The 20,275-nt window shown below is 38.7% G+C and overlaps 1 protein-coding gene across 2 annotated transcripts in view; it reads left to right on the forward strand.

The window, feature by feature from the left end:
* erf (Ets2 repressor factor) overlaps positions 1–20,275 on the forward strand; it is a 37,324-nt gene that overhangs the window by 11,067 nt on the left and 5,982 nt on the right. Inside the window, exon 2 of one of the 2 annotated variants that reach the window (XM_055219800.2) lies at positions 17,060–17,294. In XM_055219800.2, the coding sequence (XP_055075775.1) occupies positions 17,060–17,294 (235 nt within the window). The remainder of the gene's footprint in view (positions 1–17,059; positions 17,295–20,275) is intronic. The other variant, XM_055219802.2, reaches the window with a different exon arrangement.

A 20,275-nucleotide genomic window follows, 5' to 3' on the forward strand; every position in this document is an offset into this window, starting at 1 on the left:
ACCCCATCCCCCTTCAACAGGTAGGTTTTACAAAAAGGACGCATGCTAAGAACATCTTTAAGCATGCTGCAACAAGTATGTCTGCTTAGTTACAAACATTTTATAGAGAATCATTTGCTGCAGAATTCCCATTTTTAATATCATGCTAATTGCCGGGTTCACAGACGAACATGACCTGAAGCCTGCATGGTTTTGCATTGCCGAAAGGATAGGTACGGCATCCATAATTTGTAGCCATGTTAAAATGCCAATTATAGAACAATTCTCACAAAAAAATTGGAATCGAAGCCCATAGACGGGGAGGGAACGCTACAGAATTTAGTAAGCCATCTTCTGAACAAACCAATAATAGGGAGCGACAGTGATGAGGCGAGACAGCGAATAGACATACACCATGTTTATTGCTCAGCAAAGTCAGTTTGGCTGCCTCGCGCATCCACGAGCTGTTTTTGGCGATTCTAGAAAAGAGTTCTCCCGGCTGGTACCGCCCAACCAAGTATAATCTGGCATAGGCAGGGCGATGGCAGTTAAAATTAGCTGCTTTGAGCGTGCTTTGTGCGTCAAAGAGAAAATGCTGAGCTTGTAGCCAGATCCAACCTGGCTGACTTCCACCTGCCCTCATACACCAAGAGGGTGAGGCTGACTTTAGTTTCCTTGAAGTCATGAGCGTTACTATGTTTTACCATGTCACAATATGATTAGTTGAAATGGCCAACTTTTTGCTTTGTAACTCTTAATAGCTTGCACCTCTTTAGAGGCAGCGTTAAAAACAAAGTTGAACTTTGTGACGACTTATCAGTTTCCAGGTGCCTACTCTGGAACCGGAAAAATGGAGCAGATTCGTGCTGGTTTTGCTTTGATCTTTCTGGAAGACTCTCTGCCCATGACTAAGTGGGAACAGAAGTGGGGGAAGGAAAAGAAATCGCTTAAAAGTTCATGTAGAGGTGGCTCCCAGCAGGAGATAAAGCAAGGATAAAAGCTTTGCTGTGATAAGATATTAGAAATCCACGTCTCGCTGATAAAACGTAATGCCACTATCACCCTTGCAACCTCGGCGGTTCTAATGACTTTTGCTCGGCCGCCCGAGCGAAGGCCACTGGAGTGTGTGATTTAACACTCAGATGAAGAGAACATGATGGCTGGAAGACTCTTAAGATTGAATCTTGGAGATTCCACATCACCGGCGAATTACAAAGTTTGCCGTTTTCTGCCCCATCTAAGGTAATGTTTTTGCAGTAGTAAATCAGTTCATGTTCTCAGTGTCTTGTGTTAGATAAGTTGAAAATTAGCTTTCATTTCAAGTAAAATGTGGGCATAATTCATTTATTGGTTTCCAATTGAGTGTGGCTTAAACGAAATGCAGACGGGTACGTATAATACTTTCAAAGTGGTAGAATACCATTACTCATTTGAAACCATCAAGGTGCCACTCAAAATATCTCTTTTTGTTTTGAGCACCTACACCATTATGTGCATTGGCTTTATTAATTGTTCGTAAAGGTTTTTTTTTTTTGCTTTGTGTAGTTCAGGGCTCGAAATTGCGACCATTTTGGTTGCATATGCGACCGAAATTTAATCTGTGCGACCTTAAAATATATTTGGGAGCATTTGTGCGACTGCCCATTTTGTTGTGACGCGAGTTGATTGTGATCCTGCGTGCTGGCGCTGTCCCAGGTTCAGTGTTCTCTCCAACGATACATAACCAATCAAATTTTACCATTAAGTTCTTGCGTTTAATGAAGACCGCAGATTGGCTAATATGAGCGTCAGTCATTCCTTGTTGCCGTGAAGCGCGGAAATGTGAAAAGACGAACGCGTCGCGAGCATGACGAGAGCGAGCCGATTACAGCCAAGGTTACTGTATTTTTTGACGACGATCCGGATTCAAATGTAACTCCACCACCGGAAAATACGAGTTGACGTTAAACCTTTCAGAAAGAGTGGCTTAAAGATTTCGAGTGTCTCCGCTATGAAAATGTAACTTACTGTGTTTACTGCAAATCCTGTAAAACGGCGTTAATGGCGGAATCAAAACATTTTAAGCGCCAGACGTACCTTGCTTAAACATGGCGAAAGTGCCAAAAACACAAGACGTGTCATGACAAATGTGTTTATTATTGATGGAGACACCGACCTGTCTGTCAAAGTGTGTTTGATGGTGTATGTGCGCATGCGCTGGTGAATGGACATTCGACAAACATCCTTGTGGTCCATGTTGCTGTGGAATACGACAATGCTGATGGTATGTTTTTATTGTATTTTTTAAAACATTGCCTATTTAGTAGTAAAAGCATCCTGGTAATGCAGTTATCAATACCAATATATATTAGCCTTCTGTATTAAGGTCACTTTTGTAATGTCACAATTAATCAGTGTTTTATGCGTTTGCTAGATTTTCTATGTAATCTTAATCATGTTACCTGTAATTGTTAAATTATTATTGCTGCTATACTATTTCAACAGCATTTGGCTATTAATTTAGGAATTTATGCAGCAAAAAATAAAATAAAATAGAAGACCAACTTTTAAATGCTGGCCATAGGATGTGTAAAGCCCGGTGGTGGTGTTTTATTTTTATAAAATAAATTTATTTACATTGTAGTTGTGGTGCTTTTTAATTTTTGGATGGATGGGATGCGCCTAAATTTTTGCTGGTGCTCCTAACTCTTTAAAGTTGGGAGCACCAGTGCTACCAAATAAAAAAGTTAATTTTGAGCCCTGTAGTTAAAGGATTAGTCAATTTTCTTAAAAAAAAACCCAGATAATTTACTCACCACCATGTCATCCAAAATGTTGATGTCATTCTTTGTTCAGTTGAGAATAAATTATGTTTTTTGAGGAAAACATTCCAGGATTTTTCTCATTTTAATGGACTTTAATTGACCCCAACACTTAACAGTTTTAATGCAGTTTAAAATGGCAGATTCAAAGGACTCTAAACGATCTCAAACGAGGCATAAGGTTTTTATCTAGCGAAACGATTGTCATTTTTGACAAGAAAAATAAAAAATATGCACTTTTAAACCACAACTTCTCTATCTCCGGTCATGTGACGTGCCAGCGTGACTTCACACCATACGTCATCACATCAAGAGGTCACGGATGACGTATCGAAACTACGCCCCAGTGTTTACAAGTGTGGAGAAAGAGGACCGTTCAGATGTTGTTGTATGTCGAATGATACTAATTAATGTCTTTGTGTCAGTTAATTGTTTAAAATGGTCCGCAAATGTAAGTTTCATATATATGTAATAAGTGACCTTTCTACGTCATTAGGCAATAACGTGAGGTCGCGCTGGCGCGTCACAGGACCGGAGAAAGATGAGAAGTTGTTGTTTAAAAGTGCATATTTCTTATTTTTCTTGTCAAAAATGACAATCGTTTCGCTAGATAAGACCCTTATGCCTCGTTTGGGATCGTTTAGAGTCCTTTTAAACTGCATTAAAACTGTTAAGTTTTGGGGTCCATTAAAGTCCATTAAAATGAGAATAATCTTGGAATGTTTTCCTCAAAAAACATCATTTCTTCTCGACTGAACAAAGAAAGACATCAACATTTTGGATGACATTGTGGTGAGTAAATAATCTGGATTTTTTTTTAAAGAAAATGGATTAATCCTTTAAATTGTTTTATATTGAACATTTTGCATTACAAACAGGATTCATCAATCAAATGCATGCTCAAACTGTACAATTGTTCATTGTGTTTAATGACCATACCATGTTTACACGAGCACATTGTGACAGGTCAAATGCCGCCCACTTCAACGCTGTCTGCATTTATATGCCGAGTACTTAAAAATTAGCTTCCTGGAGTAAATCCACATTTAGCGCTCTGCTGAGACCGGAACGAACAGCTAAATCCTTGTTTTTGCTTTTAGGGAAAATTTAAGACTGTCCTGTTTAGTACCACCTTTAAAAAAATGAAAACATCAATCAGGTTTTCAAACATGCAATATGCCAACAAAGTTAAAGATCCACATGAGCTGATAATCATCAAGTTTGGCTTATGTGTAGGACTTGCAAAAAAGATCTAGGCTCATGTTTAACATGATTTCTGGTGACGCACACAGACCCGGTTAGTGAGAATAGGAGCACTTCAAGAGACCTGCACAGGCCTGTTGGTAAGGATTTTTTGGCACACAGCCGTCGCAGGCTGCTCTTCATGCTCGGCAGTCCTCACATAGCAGGAAAATTGGCCCAGAAACGCGCCCTGCCTGACCATTTATGGCTGATTTAATCATATCCCTACGAGGAACTCCCCTGTGACGCGTCTGGTTTCTGTCTGGGCAGAGTTGGCCGTCGCACTGCGGCGTCCCGGACATCTGGAGCTCTGTCTCCACCGCCGTGTGCCGGTAACTGGAGTTTTTGGTCTCGCTCTGGTGTTGACATGAAGATTGTAGACATGAAAATAACAGCTACTAGATGTTTAGCTTACAAAGCCACAGCTGTGAAAGTATTAGACATAGCTAATGGCTTCTCCTTGGCGACCGTGTTAGGGACACAAGGCTTTCTTCAAGGTGTCTCTGCTTGGGTGGGAAATGCCCTCAAGGTGTGACATGGGTGGCAAAATGACCTAGAGGTTTACGTAATGTACAGCATAATACGCGTGCTAACATAATCAAACTTTTGATCCCTTACGGCCTTAGTTCTTTCGTATTTGGGTTAATGTGTTCCCAAAACACCTGTCTGAGTGTGGAATATCAAGCATGTAAGATCAAGGAGACAGATTGCCTGTATTGTGACTATATCAAAGACTGTTGGCACGGGTTACTGATTGCATTATTTTCATACTGATGGGATGGTGGAGTCTACCCTTGTGGGAAAAAACTATGCAGAATTTCGACATGCAGTTGTGTAGTTTCTTTAGTAACAGTGTTTTTCAATTGTTTGCTATCGTTTTTTCAAGGCTGCAATGCGTTAAAACTTATGTTAGAAGTTTGTGACAAAAACATTGTTCAGAAATTTCTTTACCTAACCCTGATTTGTCACGATAAGCTAGGGCTTGATGATACGGCAAATAATATATAGCATAATAATATAATTTAAAATAATGTAGCTTAATTGGTTTTGGAGTTCCGAAATTTTGCCTGGGCGACTGCCGTTTTATTTTTAATGCTGTTTCACTTTGACTATAACGAACTTCCATACAAAATCTTGATTCTTAATTTAAATAAAATTAAAGAGCACCTATTTCATTGCTAAAAACAACGTTATTTTGTGTATTTGGTATAGTACAATGTGTTCTCGTGAAACGCACGGATTCAAAAAGCTCCGTGTCCCTGATTGGCCAGCTAATCTGTACGTTGTGATTGGCCTGAATACATCTGACGTCAGCTGGAAACGTGATTCTCCTTACCATGTTTGAAAGATTGGGTTGCTTACAGGAGGTAACTTACAGGCTGTAAGTCCAAAGCAGGAGGAATTATGATAATGTCGGTCTTAAGTAAACTGTTGCGTAAAATCCATATGTTTGTTGTAGTCCAAAAAAAGAGATTTACATTGGAGATGATAACTGTGGGTTTACACCACATGCGAGTTCAACGATTTGCGCGAGTAGATTACAAACAAAGTCAATGCAAAGACGCAATCAGACGCGTCATTCCCATCGCCCCACGCGAGGACGCGTCTGATTGCGTCTTTACATTGACTTTGTATGTAATCTACTCGCACAAATCGTTAAACTCGCATCTGGTGTAAACCCACAGTTATTGCAAAGATGCAATCAGACGAGTCCTCGCGTGGGGCGATGCGAATGACGCGATATAAGGGCGGCGTGTTTGCCGTGAAAACGCGCTATTCACCTCAAATGCATCTACGACAAAGCTGAAAATATTCAACTCGAGCGGAAAATTCGCATGACACGAAGTTAAATCCCGCGAGTAATCTAGAGCGAGAAACGCGATGCGATTGCACGCTTCGCGTTTGGTGTAAATCCACAGTAACTCGCGTCATCGTTTACTTTGGGGTTTGTACCTTGTGCATATCGTTAACATGTACTAATACCTAATACACACTTACACACCAAAGGAAATACATTTTTTTTTAAAAGGGTAATAGGTGCTCTTCAAAATGTAAATTCGAATTAATCGAAAAAAATCTGTTAAATCGCCAAGCCCTACGTTAAGCTTATAATAATAATTTATAAGTGGAGTTGGCAGGAAATATAATTCGAAAGACATGTACGTAAAGTAATCTGCAATTTTATGTTACTAACAGATGGTGATTTGGAGGCAAATTGTGGATTGCAAATTTTAATAACGAAAATTGTGCAGTGCCAAGGTCATAGGTTTGCACCCAGGGATCACTTATACGAATAAAACGTAAGGCCTGAATGCACTTGAAGCCGCCAAAAATGCGTAAATGTGATTGTAAAATCTAGTGCTGCACAATTAATCGCATCGCAATCGCAATCGCGATGTCAGCCTGTGCGATTATATGACAGCAAAATGTTGCAATTATATTAAATAAATAAATGTGTGGACTTGTTAACACAAACTTTCTGATAACAGTTTGATGATTTTCCTTGCTGTTTAAAAAAAGAAAGAAAAACAAACAAAAAAGGCAGTGCACGTGTGGCATGCACGTGTGTGGTGTGCGTCGTCACTTATACCAGAGCAAAGATGGATGCAGAGGAGGTTGACAGTAACCTGGTAGCAAAAAAAAACTATGTCTGTTGTATGGTGGATTTAGGATTACTGACATTTTAGCTAAACTGTGTGTGGATTTTCCTTAAAACCCATCAAGTTGACTCATGATACCATTTAGTATAATCGCAATCGCACATCGCAATATTAGCAGCAATAACCCTAATGGGAAAAATTACCCAAATCGTTCAGCCCTAGTAAAATCTAAACTTAAAAAGTTAAATTATAGTAGAAAACACATGCAAGTTAATAACCCGAGTCTTATAAAAATTGTATTTTCCCCTTACCCACAGCGTAAGGAATGTAAAAAGAAAATAGGCCTAAACTAGGGAAGCGTCAATCTTTTAGCGCTTGTAAATTGAGTCTGTTTTTTCCCATCATGTTTCACCCTGTCAGCCCTGAATAAACTCTTCTTTATTGTAGAGATGCACTGCTTTGTTTAAACCTGTGCCTGATGCCAGCTCTGTCATTGCTTTTCAATGGCATTTGTACGTCGTCATGCATCTGTGAACGGTGGCCCTGACGGAAATAACCAACTGTGATCAGTCAACCTTGACTTATTTACAGTTACAGTGATAACAATGACTGTCAGAATCGCCAGATGCAGCCAAGTATTATTGTTTAGGCAAATAAGCGAGTTGAATGACATGCGAGCAAACAAACAGATCCTAAATTGAAGCAGTGTTTAGCTTACAACTGCATCGTTTTCATTTTCAGTGCTGTAGGATGCTTATATTTACTGTGATATTGAAGTGAGGTAGTGGCAGCATTGTTGGTTAACCGAAATGGGTATTTTCAATTGAAATCATGTCCTGTTATTTTAAGAAATTAAAATGAATTTGGAAGCGTCTTGAATGTTTTTTAGCAGTTATCAAACTGCAAGTCTTTTATGTAAATTTTACTGGATAGTTTTCCTGCCTGTGTTTTGCCAAATAAAACTCACACTGTTGCCCTGATCCGTCTGTGGGTAAATAGAAATGGACCGGCAATATATAAGCACAGCACAAGTATCTGTGATATCAATTCAGATGGACCCCAAGGTTTTTATTTGCTCCTGGGGTGAAAGAGATGAGCTGTAGGGATTTGAATGCCTGTCTGCTGCCTGTTAGGAGCAACCACCCTGAACCTTTAACATTAGGGTTGGCAGGAGGAGGCACGACTGGTGGTGTTGTGGGCAGACATGCATACAAAACTGTGTTATGTAAGCATGAATGACGTGCATCATGTGAGGGCTGCAGGCTGGCAATGCACACCAACAGATGACTGTATTAAGACCAGTTTTGGTCATTCGGATCACAAGTGGATGAGAGGGACACTTGTTCGTTTACACCTGCTGTTTTAATCCGTCTCTTTTGTCCAATTTCAACCACTTCTGCACTGGTTACTTTGAGGGGATGGTTTATGGGCGAGTCATTTAAGTAATGATGGGTTTAAGCAGTTGTGTATGATTTAAGTAGACCAGCAGTGATGGAGGTAAATAGACAGCGACTTTTGTTTTAGTTGGATCAACTTTGTTCTTACCATCGCAAGCAGAAATGCCTATGAAGAAATGCGATGCAGATTTTTTTTTTTACCTGACGGGAGTATTTCTAGCGGACCAATCACAGTGCTTGCGGTCTGCGTAGAATGGAAATTCAATTAAAAGTTTGGCAAGGTGCACGTCAGGCTACGCACAGCCTACGCGTAACCTACACTGTAGCACCTACGCACTACTATAAATTAGGTAAACTTTACCTTTTTGGTAGACTCACTCTTCACATCCTCTCTTTCACAATCATTGTATAATCTTGTCTACTAATACTATTATTTTTCTGTGTTTTGTAAACATCTATATTTTCTATATCTACCGCATTTTACAAACTACAAGTCGCTCCGAAGTATAAGTCGCGTCATGAAGACAAAATAACATATTTAAGTCGCAGTGGACTATACGTCGCATTTATTTAGAAAATTATTTCACAAAATCCAATCCGAAAAACAGACATTTAATCTGGAAAGGCAAGTTATTCAACTAAACAATAGCACACAGAACGGCAGGCTGAATAGATGTATGTACGTTAAAGTAATTATCAGTTATTTACATGATAAACAATAGCATACAGAACATATCTGGAAGATTGAATAGGCTAAATTAATCGAACAAGCCAACTAGCGTGAAGTTCGCATGCTCGTCATTCCACGTAGCTGAATTCATTGAATTACAAAAATACAGGAGCAGCATATGGCGGACTCTCGCGACTGTAGATGGTGATGTTGTCTCTTACCTCATAAATGTCAAAATTAATTCATACTAACTTACAAGGCGCACCTGACTATAAGACGCAGCACCAGACAAATAGGCTTTATGCCCATTATGCACTACTTCCTGAACTTCAGCCAGCTCCTTGTTTCCTGTCTGCCATTATTGGACAAACTGATTAATCCAGGTGTGCCTGACCTCAGTAGTCACAACAACAATAATCAGACACACCTGGATTAATCAGTTTGTCCAATAATGGCAGACAGGAAACAAGGAGCTGGCTGAAGTTCAGGAAGTAGTGCAGCTGGGCATAAAGCCTATTATGAAAAAAATGTGACTTATAGTCCGGAAAAATACGATGTATAATTTATTTATTTAATCTTATTAATACCCATTTTTTTGCTTGGTTTACACTTCTTTACATCAAGCATCATTGCAGAGAGGCATTTGTAATTGCCATTTTAAAAATAATTTACATTATTTGTTTGATTTACATTATTAAACATTTACATTATTGGTTAGTTTTATATTGTCATAACATTTAATGTCGCAAATATTAATTTTATTTTCCAACACTGTTAACCTATTTCATACTTCATACTTATATCAGTTAGGGCTGTCACAATGATAAAATAATCGTCTCATCGCAATTTTTTTACCTCATCGCGATGATTTCAGATCACCGTGATGATTGCACATCTCTCTAAAAAACACAAGGGGGAGCTGCAGCGTCTGTATAAACGAGACAATATCAGGTTACTTTTAAAAATGTGTTGTCTAAATATTTACTGCCAGATAAACCTTGCAAAAGATTTAATTTAAAAAAATCACAACAACCTGTGAAAATTATTTTATAAACCAAAAAATGTATGAGAATTAAATGTCAAAGCAATAAAGAGGCAATTACTCGTCATAATCGTCACAATTAACCGTCAGCTAAATGTCAACTTCCAAATCATCATAAGACAACTCGAGAAATGCAAACATGCTTGTTTTTTTTTTTCGTTAGGGATGTTTTAATTTGCGCAAAACAGCACTGATTCATTGTGCACAGTTTAAATGAACACCACAAATTGACGAATGCACGCAGATGGACGTCGGCGCATCCACATTGTATGATAGGTTTTTCGTCGTTCTGAAAGCCAGGGTGATATTTTCCTGTCGATTGTAAGTGGAACGTTTAGGCAGCACGGCTGCTCGAGCTTTGTATTACTCATCCTGCACGCATTCACACTGGCACACACTAGTACCTCTTTTTCCCTGTCGCCACCATCATTAGTAGATGGAGAACGACCTTTTCCTCTGCCTAAATATAGAGCCCACAAAGAATAGGAGGAAGGGAGGGAAGTGGGGGGAGATGGAGAGAATAGAGAGAGAAACAGAACGAATAAGCGTGGGGCCCTAAACATTTCTGAGCCTTTAAATACAGACCAGGGACTCATTGGATGGCGTTTGTTTTCTTTTTCGTACTTGCGTCATAGCGTCACCATAAAAAAAGAGCTTTTACAGCCGAACTCTAATCACAAACAGAGACGATGGCAGTAGGTGCTGTTTTTAGACGCTTCACAGAAACGTGCATATCACTCTGCTTTGAAAAAATTGAAATTATGTTAAAAGATTGGTGTACGGCAAAATAAAAATATTTTTACATTTGTCATGTTTTACTCACCCTTGTGTTGTTTTCTTCTGTGAAACACAAAATGCGAATATTTTTGAAGAATATCATTGCAACTTTCTATTTAAATGTGCAAACTAAACAGTAAAGTGCAAAATTCATTTTGATTAAAGGAATATTTCACTTTTATAAAAAATTCTGATAATTTACTCAACCCCATGTCATCCAAGATGTTTATCTTTCTTTGTTCAGTCGAGGTGAAATTACTTTTTTTTTTTTTTTTTTTTTTGAGGTAAACATTCCAGGATTTTTCTCAATATAGTGGACTTTAGTGGACCTCAACAGTTTACAGTTTCAATGCAGGTAAAAATTGCAGTTTCATTGCAGCTTCAAATGGCTCTAAACAATCCCAACCGAGGCATAAAGGTCTTATCTAGCAAAAAGATTGTAATTTTCGCAAAAATAAGTACTGGTTAACCACAACTCCTCATTTTGCACTAGCCTTGTAATGCACCAGCGTGACCCTTGCGCATTACGTTACCAGTTCGTAAGGTCACGTGTGACGTATGCGAAACGACTGCTCCAGTTTTTACAAGTGTGGAGAAAGAGGACCGTTAAGACATTGCTGTATAATACTAATTAATGTCTTTATGTCCGTTATTGTTTAAAATGGTCCGCAGGTGTGCGTTTTTTACATGTGTAACGCATGACTTTTCGACGTGATTACGTAATGCGTAAGGGCGCGCTGGCGCATCACATTATGATATTGTTGGTCTTATAATAATTATGATAATGTTGGTCTTTACTACATCACCAATCCCAGGAAGTAAACTGTTGCCTACAATTCGCATGTTTTTTGTAGTTCAAGAAACATTTTAGACGATAACTTGCGTCATCGTTTACTTTAGGGTTTGTAACTTTTGCATATCGTTAGCATGTACTATTACACACTTAAACACCAAAGGAAATGTAAAAACGTGAATCGCACAATAGGTACTCTTTAAAAGTATTTTTTTTAAATGACGATTGTTTAGCTATATAAGACCGTTATGCCTTGGTTAGGGTCATTTAGAGCCCTTTGAAGCTTCATTAAAACTGCAGTTTTAAACTGCATTGAAACTGTAAACTGTTGTCCACTATATGGAGAAAAATCCTGGAATGCTTTCCTTAAAAAACTAAATATCGTCTCGAATAAACAAAGAAAGACATGGGGGTGAGTAAATTATCAGGGTTTTTATGATAGTGGAGTGATCCAAAAAGTTGCAAAATTCCAAAAAATACTATAAAAGTACCATAAGCATATTGTCATTTACTTTTGTTGTTTCTCAGAAATTTTACTTTTGTGCCGTTGTTGCACAGGTTTAGTTGTATAAGTGAGTAAATACTGACACACAAATTTAAATTTTGGCAGAACAACTCCTAATGTACTGCTGTCTGACGTCCAATTACTCTGACAAATCGCGCCTTCTGCTTGCATGCAACATTCAGTCAAATGTTCGTCAGCTGGTTTGTTTATTCGTCTTAGTACAGTTTGTACAGGTGGTATCATGTAAGGCTTGTGTCATATTGTTTTCGTATGTGTGTGTGTATACAGGGCTCTGTCAAGCGAGGGGTTTGTCGGGCAGTCTCCTGACTCCATACCCATTAGTGACAGTAACCGTCAGAGAAACGGCAGTCCCAGCAGAACCCACAGACATCAAGGGACATGCCCGTTATAGCTGTTATTGCGCTTTGATTGAACATGTTTGTGTGTATGTGCTAAGTTGCCTGGTCTTATATGAAAAAAGTGTGTGTTATGGCATACGGGTTTGTTTAAAGTATCTCAACGTGGTTTCTTGTCAAGTTATTCCTCAGCCCTCCCTTGAGTTTGTATAGCCCCAGTGTAGGTTTTTTTAGGCGTTTTAATCCCTACCTGTTGAACGTCTATCTTTTTTCACTGTGGTGCCAGTTGTGGCCAATCTCATGCTTTGCTTATGGCACTTGCGAAGGCAAATATTGGGTCTCATTCACTAAGCATGCGTACGCACAAATTTGTTCGTAAAATGTCCGGACATTTCAACCTACAAACCATGATTCAACACAAACTTTTATACTAAAATTTATTTTAAAGGGACATTTTAAAAAAAATATGCTCATTTTCCAGTTCCCCTAGGGTTAAACATTAGATTCTTACCGTTTTGAAATCCATTCAGCTGATCTCCAAGTCTGGCGATAGCACTTTTAGCATAGCTTAGCACAATCCATTGAATCTGATTAGACCATTAGCATCGCGCTAAAAATAACCAAAGAGTTAAGATATTTTTCCTATTTAAAACTTGACTCTTCTGTAGTTACATCGTGTACTAAGACCGATGGAAAATTAAAAGTTGCGATTTTCTAGGCAGATATGGCTAGGAACTATACTCTCATTTTGGCGTAATAATCAGTGACTTTGCTGATGTAACATGGCTGCAGCAGGCGTAGTGATATTACGCACTGACTGAAAATAGTCCCCTGCCATTGAAAGTAACCAAGGGGACTATTTTCGATCCAGACTCCTTGGTTATTTTTGAGCATGATGCTAATTGTCTAATCAGTTTCAATGGATTGTGCTAAGCTATGCTAAAAGTGCTAGCGCCAGACTCGTAAGAATCAAATGTTTAACCCTAGGAAAGCTGGAAAATGAGCATATTTTCAAAAAAAGTGGAATGTTCCTTTAAATGTATACAAAAACGTAAGAACAACTTAGACCACATGTACGCAATAATCATGAAGAAGGAAAAAATATATAAAATCTTTAACACAGATATATATTATAGGGTATGAATTTTTTTTGTTGAATCATGATTTGTAAGTTAAAACGTCCGTACAAATTTGTGCGTACACATGCTTTAGTGAATGTGACCCAATGTTCTTCATATTGCTCGGACTTCTAATTTTTTATGTATTAAGCTTCATAGTACGCAATCTGAATCAAGTATGCTACACCCATACCTCACGATATGGCCTAAGTAGTGTGCTTTTTTTATTCAGACTAGTTCACCTGGTAGCCGAAATCCCATAGATGTCCCCAACATCACTTGCATTTTCCCCTTCATTTCCTAGGACTGTTTACAAGCAAGCCACTTATTACTTTATTAGTTTTTCATCATAATGCCTTCAAAAGGGATAAGCGGCAAGTATCGAGGTTATGTGAAGTACGATTTTATTAATTGATTTAATTGGGTTTCGTTTTTTCCAGCCATAAACGTATTTATAGAGCTAAAGTGTCTTGTTGCTAGGAGATGGCGTGGGAGCCAGAGACCCAGCAAATGAGAAACGGGTGTAAAGGAGCTCTTCTTGCAAACGCTGAATGACAAACCACACACTCACGCATACGGCGTGAGTCAGCTGTGACGCTCATACGCGGTGGGAAGCTTTATGTTTCTGCGTGCCCACTCTCTTGGTGGAGGTCTGGTCCCTCAAACGCTCGACTGATCACGTGTGATCTGTTGTGTGTGACATGTCTCCACAAAGTACCTGTGAATTGTGGTAAATGGTTAGCGTTTAACATCAGAAACGTTTTTGAAGTCCTCTTCATAATAACATAAAATTACAGGCTGAAATCAGAATTGTTGGGGTGTGGATTTTACAAAATACAGATTCTTCAGGTTCATCCGTCTAAACTGGCAAGGCAAACCTGATCTCTACCTTTGTGTTCATTGGGTCATTCAGTTTAACATCTCGAGATCTCAAAACAGCATCTCGATCATGAGTCAAGCAGCATTGCCGACTGTTCAGCAGTTGTCACGGACAGTTAGTACCAGCCCACGGTGTCCAAGTCATCCTTCCACCCCCCTGCGCAGCGTGGGTCCCTACAGCACATGTGTGCGGTTGGCTGTGGCGGCAATGCTGAGCTGTTTTGCGTTAGCAGCCTAACACGGCGATAGGCTTTATTAGCAGCCAAGATCTAAACGGTCTAAAAGGGGCATTACGCTGAGCAAAACAACACATTGTGCTCCAAGACTATCTCTCTTTGTCTTTGGAAGTGTGGGAATTATGTATTCTTGGTCTTTTTTCACGTGACACAGTGCTGTAGGAGATACAATCTTAATTTTGTGGTTTGATTTTGTTTTTCGTATCCTGATAGGACATTGTGTCATTTCTAATTTTGGCAGCACCCGAATGCTTAACCTTGTTATCATCGATTGACTGTTTCTCTCAAACCATCTGGCTGGTATTCTCCGACATACCTCAGATTAGTTTGACACGTTTGTCGATAGCTTGCCGCGGTCATGTTTATGAATGCCATGTTGACTCAGCATTGTGCATGATTCGTAATAGGTCTGTCACTTATTATGTTGTGTAATCGTCTGTCCGTGCTAATATCCATCTGCCCGTACCAAAGCGCAAACTGTTTCAGTAATTAGATGAAGGTCCTCAAAGTCACGGCCGGGTTTTTGACTTTGGTCCAACAGCCTGTTGGTTTTCTTTGCAAGAATTGAGTCTAAAAGTAGAGACACCGTGTGCACACCCATTATCCTTTTGCTTCTGTGTTTTGACTATTATCCCAAGGATGTCGATCTAAACTCTAAAATATTCACAAAGGCATTTGTATTGTACGTCTAGATCATGTTGTATACAACCTTTTATCAGGATCAAATTAAATATAGCATACGTCACACTTATTTTAACATGCGCTTTTTGTTTAGCCGTTACATTTCTTCAAGACTTATCCAGTTCTTAAAGGGATAGTTTACCCAAAAATGAAAATTACCCCGTGATTTACTTGCACTCAAGCCATCATTAATGTGTATCATTATATTTTTTCAGACAAACACAATCGGAGTTATTAGAAAATGTACTGGCTGTTCCAAGCTTTATAATGTTGGTAAATGGTGCTTATGATTTGAAACCCAAAAAAATCCATCCATCGTTCAAAGAAATAATCCACACGGCTCCAGGGGGTTATTAAAGACTTCCTGAGGGCTATCAATGTGACTTTGTACGGAAAAATAACAATATTTAAAATTTTACAAACTTAAATGGCTTCTGTTAATGACCAATTCGCATTCACGAGAGAGTTCATTTCCACTATTTGATGTTGGACAAATCTTACGAGACACATTGGCGTAGTGACGAACATGGAAGTGCTTATCCCTTTAAGTTTAAATGTTGATAATGCAAATGCTGATGAAATTGGGAAGTTTATCTTTTTAGTTGGGAAGGATCTTTCTTGGTTCATTTCATTGAACAGATTTAAAACTCTGATTGGGGGTGCTTTAGTAATGTATGCAAGTTAAAGGAAAACACCATAGTTTTTCAATATTTTACTGTGTTCTTACCTCACACGAATGAATACATCCCTATCTTTTTTCAATGCACTTAATCGTTGTACATCGCGTCTTGGATGGGTAAGCATTTAGCCTAGCCCCATTCATTCCTTAGGATCCAAACAGGGATGAATTTAGAAGCCACCAAACACTTCCATGTTTTTCCTATTTAAAGACTGTTACATGAGTAGTTACAAAATAAAACAATTCTTAATTTTTTTTATCAATTTTATTTTGTGCCACCATACTTCCTCATGTAACTACTCATGTAACCGTCTTTAAATAGGTAAAAACATAAAAGTGTTTGGTGGCTCTTAAATTCATCCCTGTTTGGATCCTAAGGAATGTATGGGGCTAGGCTAAATGCTAACACATTCACGACGCGCTGTGCAAGGTTTAAGTGCACGTATTGAAAAATGATAGGTATGTATTAATTCGTCTAAGTTGTTTTAAGAACGTAGTAAAATATTGAAAAACGATGTTGTTTTCCTTTAAGATAGTTGTTTTGTTACGTATTGTAGTTCATATAAATTAACCCTTTAACTGGCGCAGCCCTTTTTGAGTGAGGGGTTGGTGAAAAGGTGATATACACCTTTAAATTAATATATAACTCTGGACTTTTTTTTTTGGTCTAGAAGCCTAATTTTGGTTTTAATTTTGGTAATTTTTTGTTTTAAAGAAGACACTTCAACGTTTATTAGGGAAATGTCTGGAGGTGAAAATATTCTTTTTTTTTAAGCAGTTGACATTTATTTGTAATAAATAAAAATGCAATGTAGTTTTATTTTTAATACATAAAATTGTCAAAAAACTGAGGTTTGTGCTGGTTTACTGTGAGGTTTGCTGCATACTTGTGTCACAAATGAATAAATTACAGTTACTGCATTATTATTACTGCTAAAAGGTTTTGAAATATAAAAACTACATTCTTAGACCTTTCCAACAATATATAGTTTGTCGTGCTAGATTAACATTTACATAGAAAATATTGAAATAAACGTAGGTGTCCCGCTCACGGGACAGCGCCAATTGACGGGTTAAAAATGCTCATCATCTGTAAACATCATCGTAAAGATGCTCTTCCAATTAAAGTTCCACATGTTCTCTTATCGCATAACAGACAGGAAAAGTAATACAACCCTAATTTTTATCTAGATAAGATAAAACGTTTACTTTTATCTCAACCACCAACCATGACTAGATTGACATGAAGGTAATAGACTTTCTATGAACACTTTACAAAGTGTTTTTCTATGTCTGACCTGTAGGGTTTGCCTTCCCAGACTGGGCCTACAAGCCAGAGTCGAGCCCTGGGTCCAGACAGATCCAGCTGTGGCACTTTATCCTGGAGCTGCTGCGAAAAGAGGAGTACCACGATGTCATCGCCTGGCAGGGAGATTACGGCGAGTTTGTCATCAAAGACCCGGACGAGGTGGCGCGGCTGTGGGGTGCCCGCAAGTGCAAGCCACAGATGAATTACGACAAGCTCAGCCGAGCGCTCAGGTAAAAATTAAATCTGCCTGATAAACCTTGTAGTAATGGCATTAGTGCTTGAGTTTAAGATTTGCATAGAGTGGCTTCTCACAAGACTACTACCTAGGGAACATTTTTAGGTGTTGTAAGCAGTCAAGCTGTTCCAAACTCTAGACAATACAATGATGGGGAAACATTATTTTGGATAAATGTGAGGCAGCGTTGCATGTTTTTATGGATAAGGGAATACCAGAATGCATTGCTAAAGACTGCAAGACTACAGGATTTAATGAGTTGAGCTCGTGGTGGAGTGGGCAAATCTTTTTCTAAGTCTGTGTTAAAATCTTTCTCTTTTCATTCTTCATTTTTCTTTAGTATACCATGTTTCCCGCTGACTTTCTTTTCAACACTTCTCTTAGCGTTTTTCATCTTTTCTCATTAGCGAACATCACCGTTTCCTGCCTTTCCTCATCCTCGTCCGTCATTCACAATCTGTCCAATTGCCCATTCGTCGGTCTATCCGTGTCATTCAACTCTTTGGGCCGGTCGCCATGGCAACGTGCAGACGCCCACTTAAACCTGCTGTACCTACCTTCGCCATCCCAGAATAATCAAGCCCACTTAGCCATCATCTCTTACAGGAATAATGCGCGTTCTGCTCTTCTGAGAACTTGTTGAATTTTCAACGAGATGCACACATATGATAGGAGGGGAGGTGAGGACGGGAACAGAAGGGTATGTACAGTTCATATGCCAAGCAGACAGTGTCACAATTGAGATCATAAAGACTTCTGAGAAACCCAGACCTCACCTCTGTTCAGCACATGTGGGAGACAAAAACACGTTCTCTCTATTAAATCAACACCACACGCACACTTTTCTTCTCTTGTTCTTTCTCAAACAACCTGAGACTGTTAGCCTTTTGTGAAGGACACACTGTCGTGCGAAATGAACGACCGACAGACAATGGAAACCAACATGCATGCGCTTGTTGTATTTGCCTGCTAACCTGAAACCACTGGTAGGTCATTATTACCCAAACCGCTGCTTCCAAAAGCTGAGGGAAGTACACAGGTCATTTGGATCTGCTGTTTTACTAAGTGGCCTGTACACTTCATGTGTGAATGTGTCTGGAGCACATAGGGGTGGGTGATAAACCGGTTGGTATGATAAATAAGTGATGTTGGTATGATAAATAAGCACAGTGATGTTCACTAATGAGAAAAAACAACAGTGCTAAATGCGCACGCAGTTTCTGTGTCAGAGGAGCGCGCAAGTTGCGCTTCCGGTGCTTATTACCATATTTTCCGGACTATAAGCTGCTCAGTCAAAAATGCGTTTTGAAGAGGAAAAACATCTATAAGTCGCACTTGACTATAGACCGTTTCATCAGACGCACGTGCGGTGACACGATACGGGTCTGGTCCGAACTTTACTTCGGTATCAGTTTTTTTAATGGTCTGACTAGTTGCTAAACTGAACTCTTGAAATTCCTCGTCGAAAATAACAAATGTTTTTATTTCCTAGGTAATCTACGTGTTGTTTATTTAGCTTGTTACATAAATAAGCTACGTTTAAAGTACTTAGTTGTTATTTATTCTTAGCAGAGTTTACCGGAAGTTACGTGTTGACCACGAAAGCCGCTTATTATGTTGTTACTACTGAAACCATATATACGTCGCGTGTATTTAGAAAATTATTTCACAAAATTCAAGCCGAAGAACTGACATTTAATCTGGAAAGGCAAGTTATTCAACTAATTAATAGCACAGAACAGCAGGCAGAATATGTGTTTGTACATGTTAACGTAACATTAACAGTTATTTACACGATACACAATAGCATACAGAACATACCTGGGAGGCTAAATAGGCTAAATTAACACGACAAGCCAAATCAAGTTCAAAAAGGTCCTGAAGTCATTCCACATCACTGAATCCATTCAATTACATAAATACAAGAGCAGCACAGAGCGGAGACTCGCAGCTGTAGACGGTAATAGTTTTTCTTGGTTCATATGAAATAATTTTGATGTATAAGTCGCACCTGACTAGAAGTGCCAGTGCCCGGCAAGCTATAAAAAAAATTCGAATGATAGTCCAGAAAATACGTTAAGCTCCTGAGCATTTTTGCTGCCTTATTGTCCTTAAATTCACATATTTATCAAAAAGTATCCTCATAAACATGACGATTTATGGTCTAAATCAACTGAGACAAAATCTTTTGACTAAATCACTTTTCTACGTTTAAAAAGATTGTTTTTTGCCGTCTTTTTTAAGGCTTGAATACGTTTTTGTGAGAATTATAAAAATTATTTTGCTTTAAAGATTTAATAACACAAAAACTTAAAAGAAAACTCTACCGTGATACATATTGTAACCATAATATAAAATGAATCCTATCGTGATATAAGATTTTGGTCATATCGCCCACCTCTACTAGCACACATGGTCAAAACCGGCATGCTTAAGAGTTCTTTGTGTTCTTTTGAAGCGAGATCAAATGCACTTCAAAGACTCTTTCTGCATGTGTGTGTGTGTTTTGTTCACGTGAATATACACTTCGTTTCAGCATCTGGGTCTGTAAACAGTATGTGGTTCTTGAAATCTTTTCGCACCCGTTTCACACATCATTGTATATCCAAATAATGTCTTTGCACACACATGTGCTCACCGCAGCCTCAATGACGTATTAATTAAACCTAAAACCCTTGTCTGCCTTAGACGCCACATAAAACACATTGGACTCATAAATCCTATAACATCAGAGGGTTATGAACTGATAAACTGATTGGCTGAATCCTTTTTATGTATGGAAGTATTTAAATTGGCTGCTTCATTAATGATGCCGATAATTGTCATCCTTTTTTGCATATGTTACTTAATTGAGAATATCACACCCTACGTGTCAGATTTTTACAGTTGACAGCAGTCATGACAAGGAGAAAAGGCAGTGTGATGTTAAAAGTGTGATGATGGAGTGTAAAGTACGTCAGATGTTTAAACAATGAT

The sequence above is a fragment of the Misgurnus anguillicaudatus genome, chromosome 20 (assembly GCF_027580225.2).
Source record: "Misgurnus anguillicaudatus chromosome 20, ASM2758022v2, whole genome shotgun sequence".
NCBI classification, from domain to species: domain Eukaryota; kingdom Metazoa; phylum Chordata; class Actinopteri; order Cypriniformes; family Cobitidae; genus Misgurnus; species Misgurnus anguillicaudatus.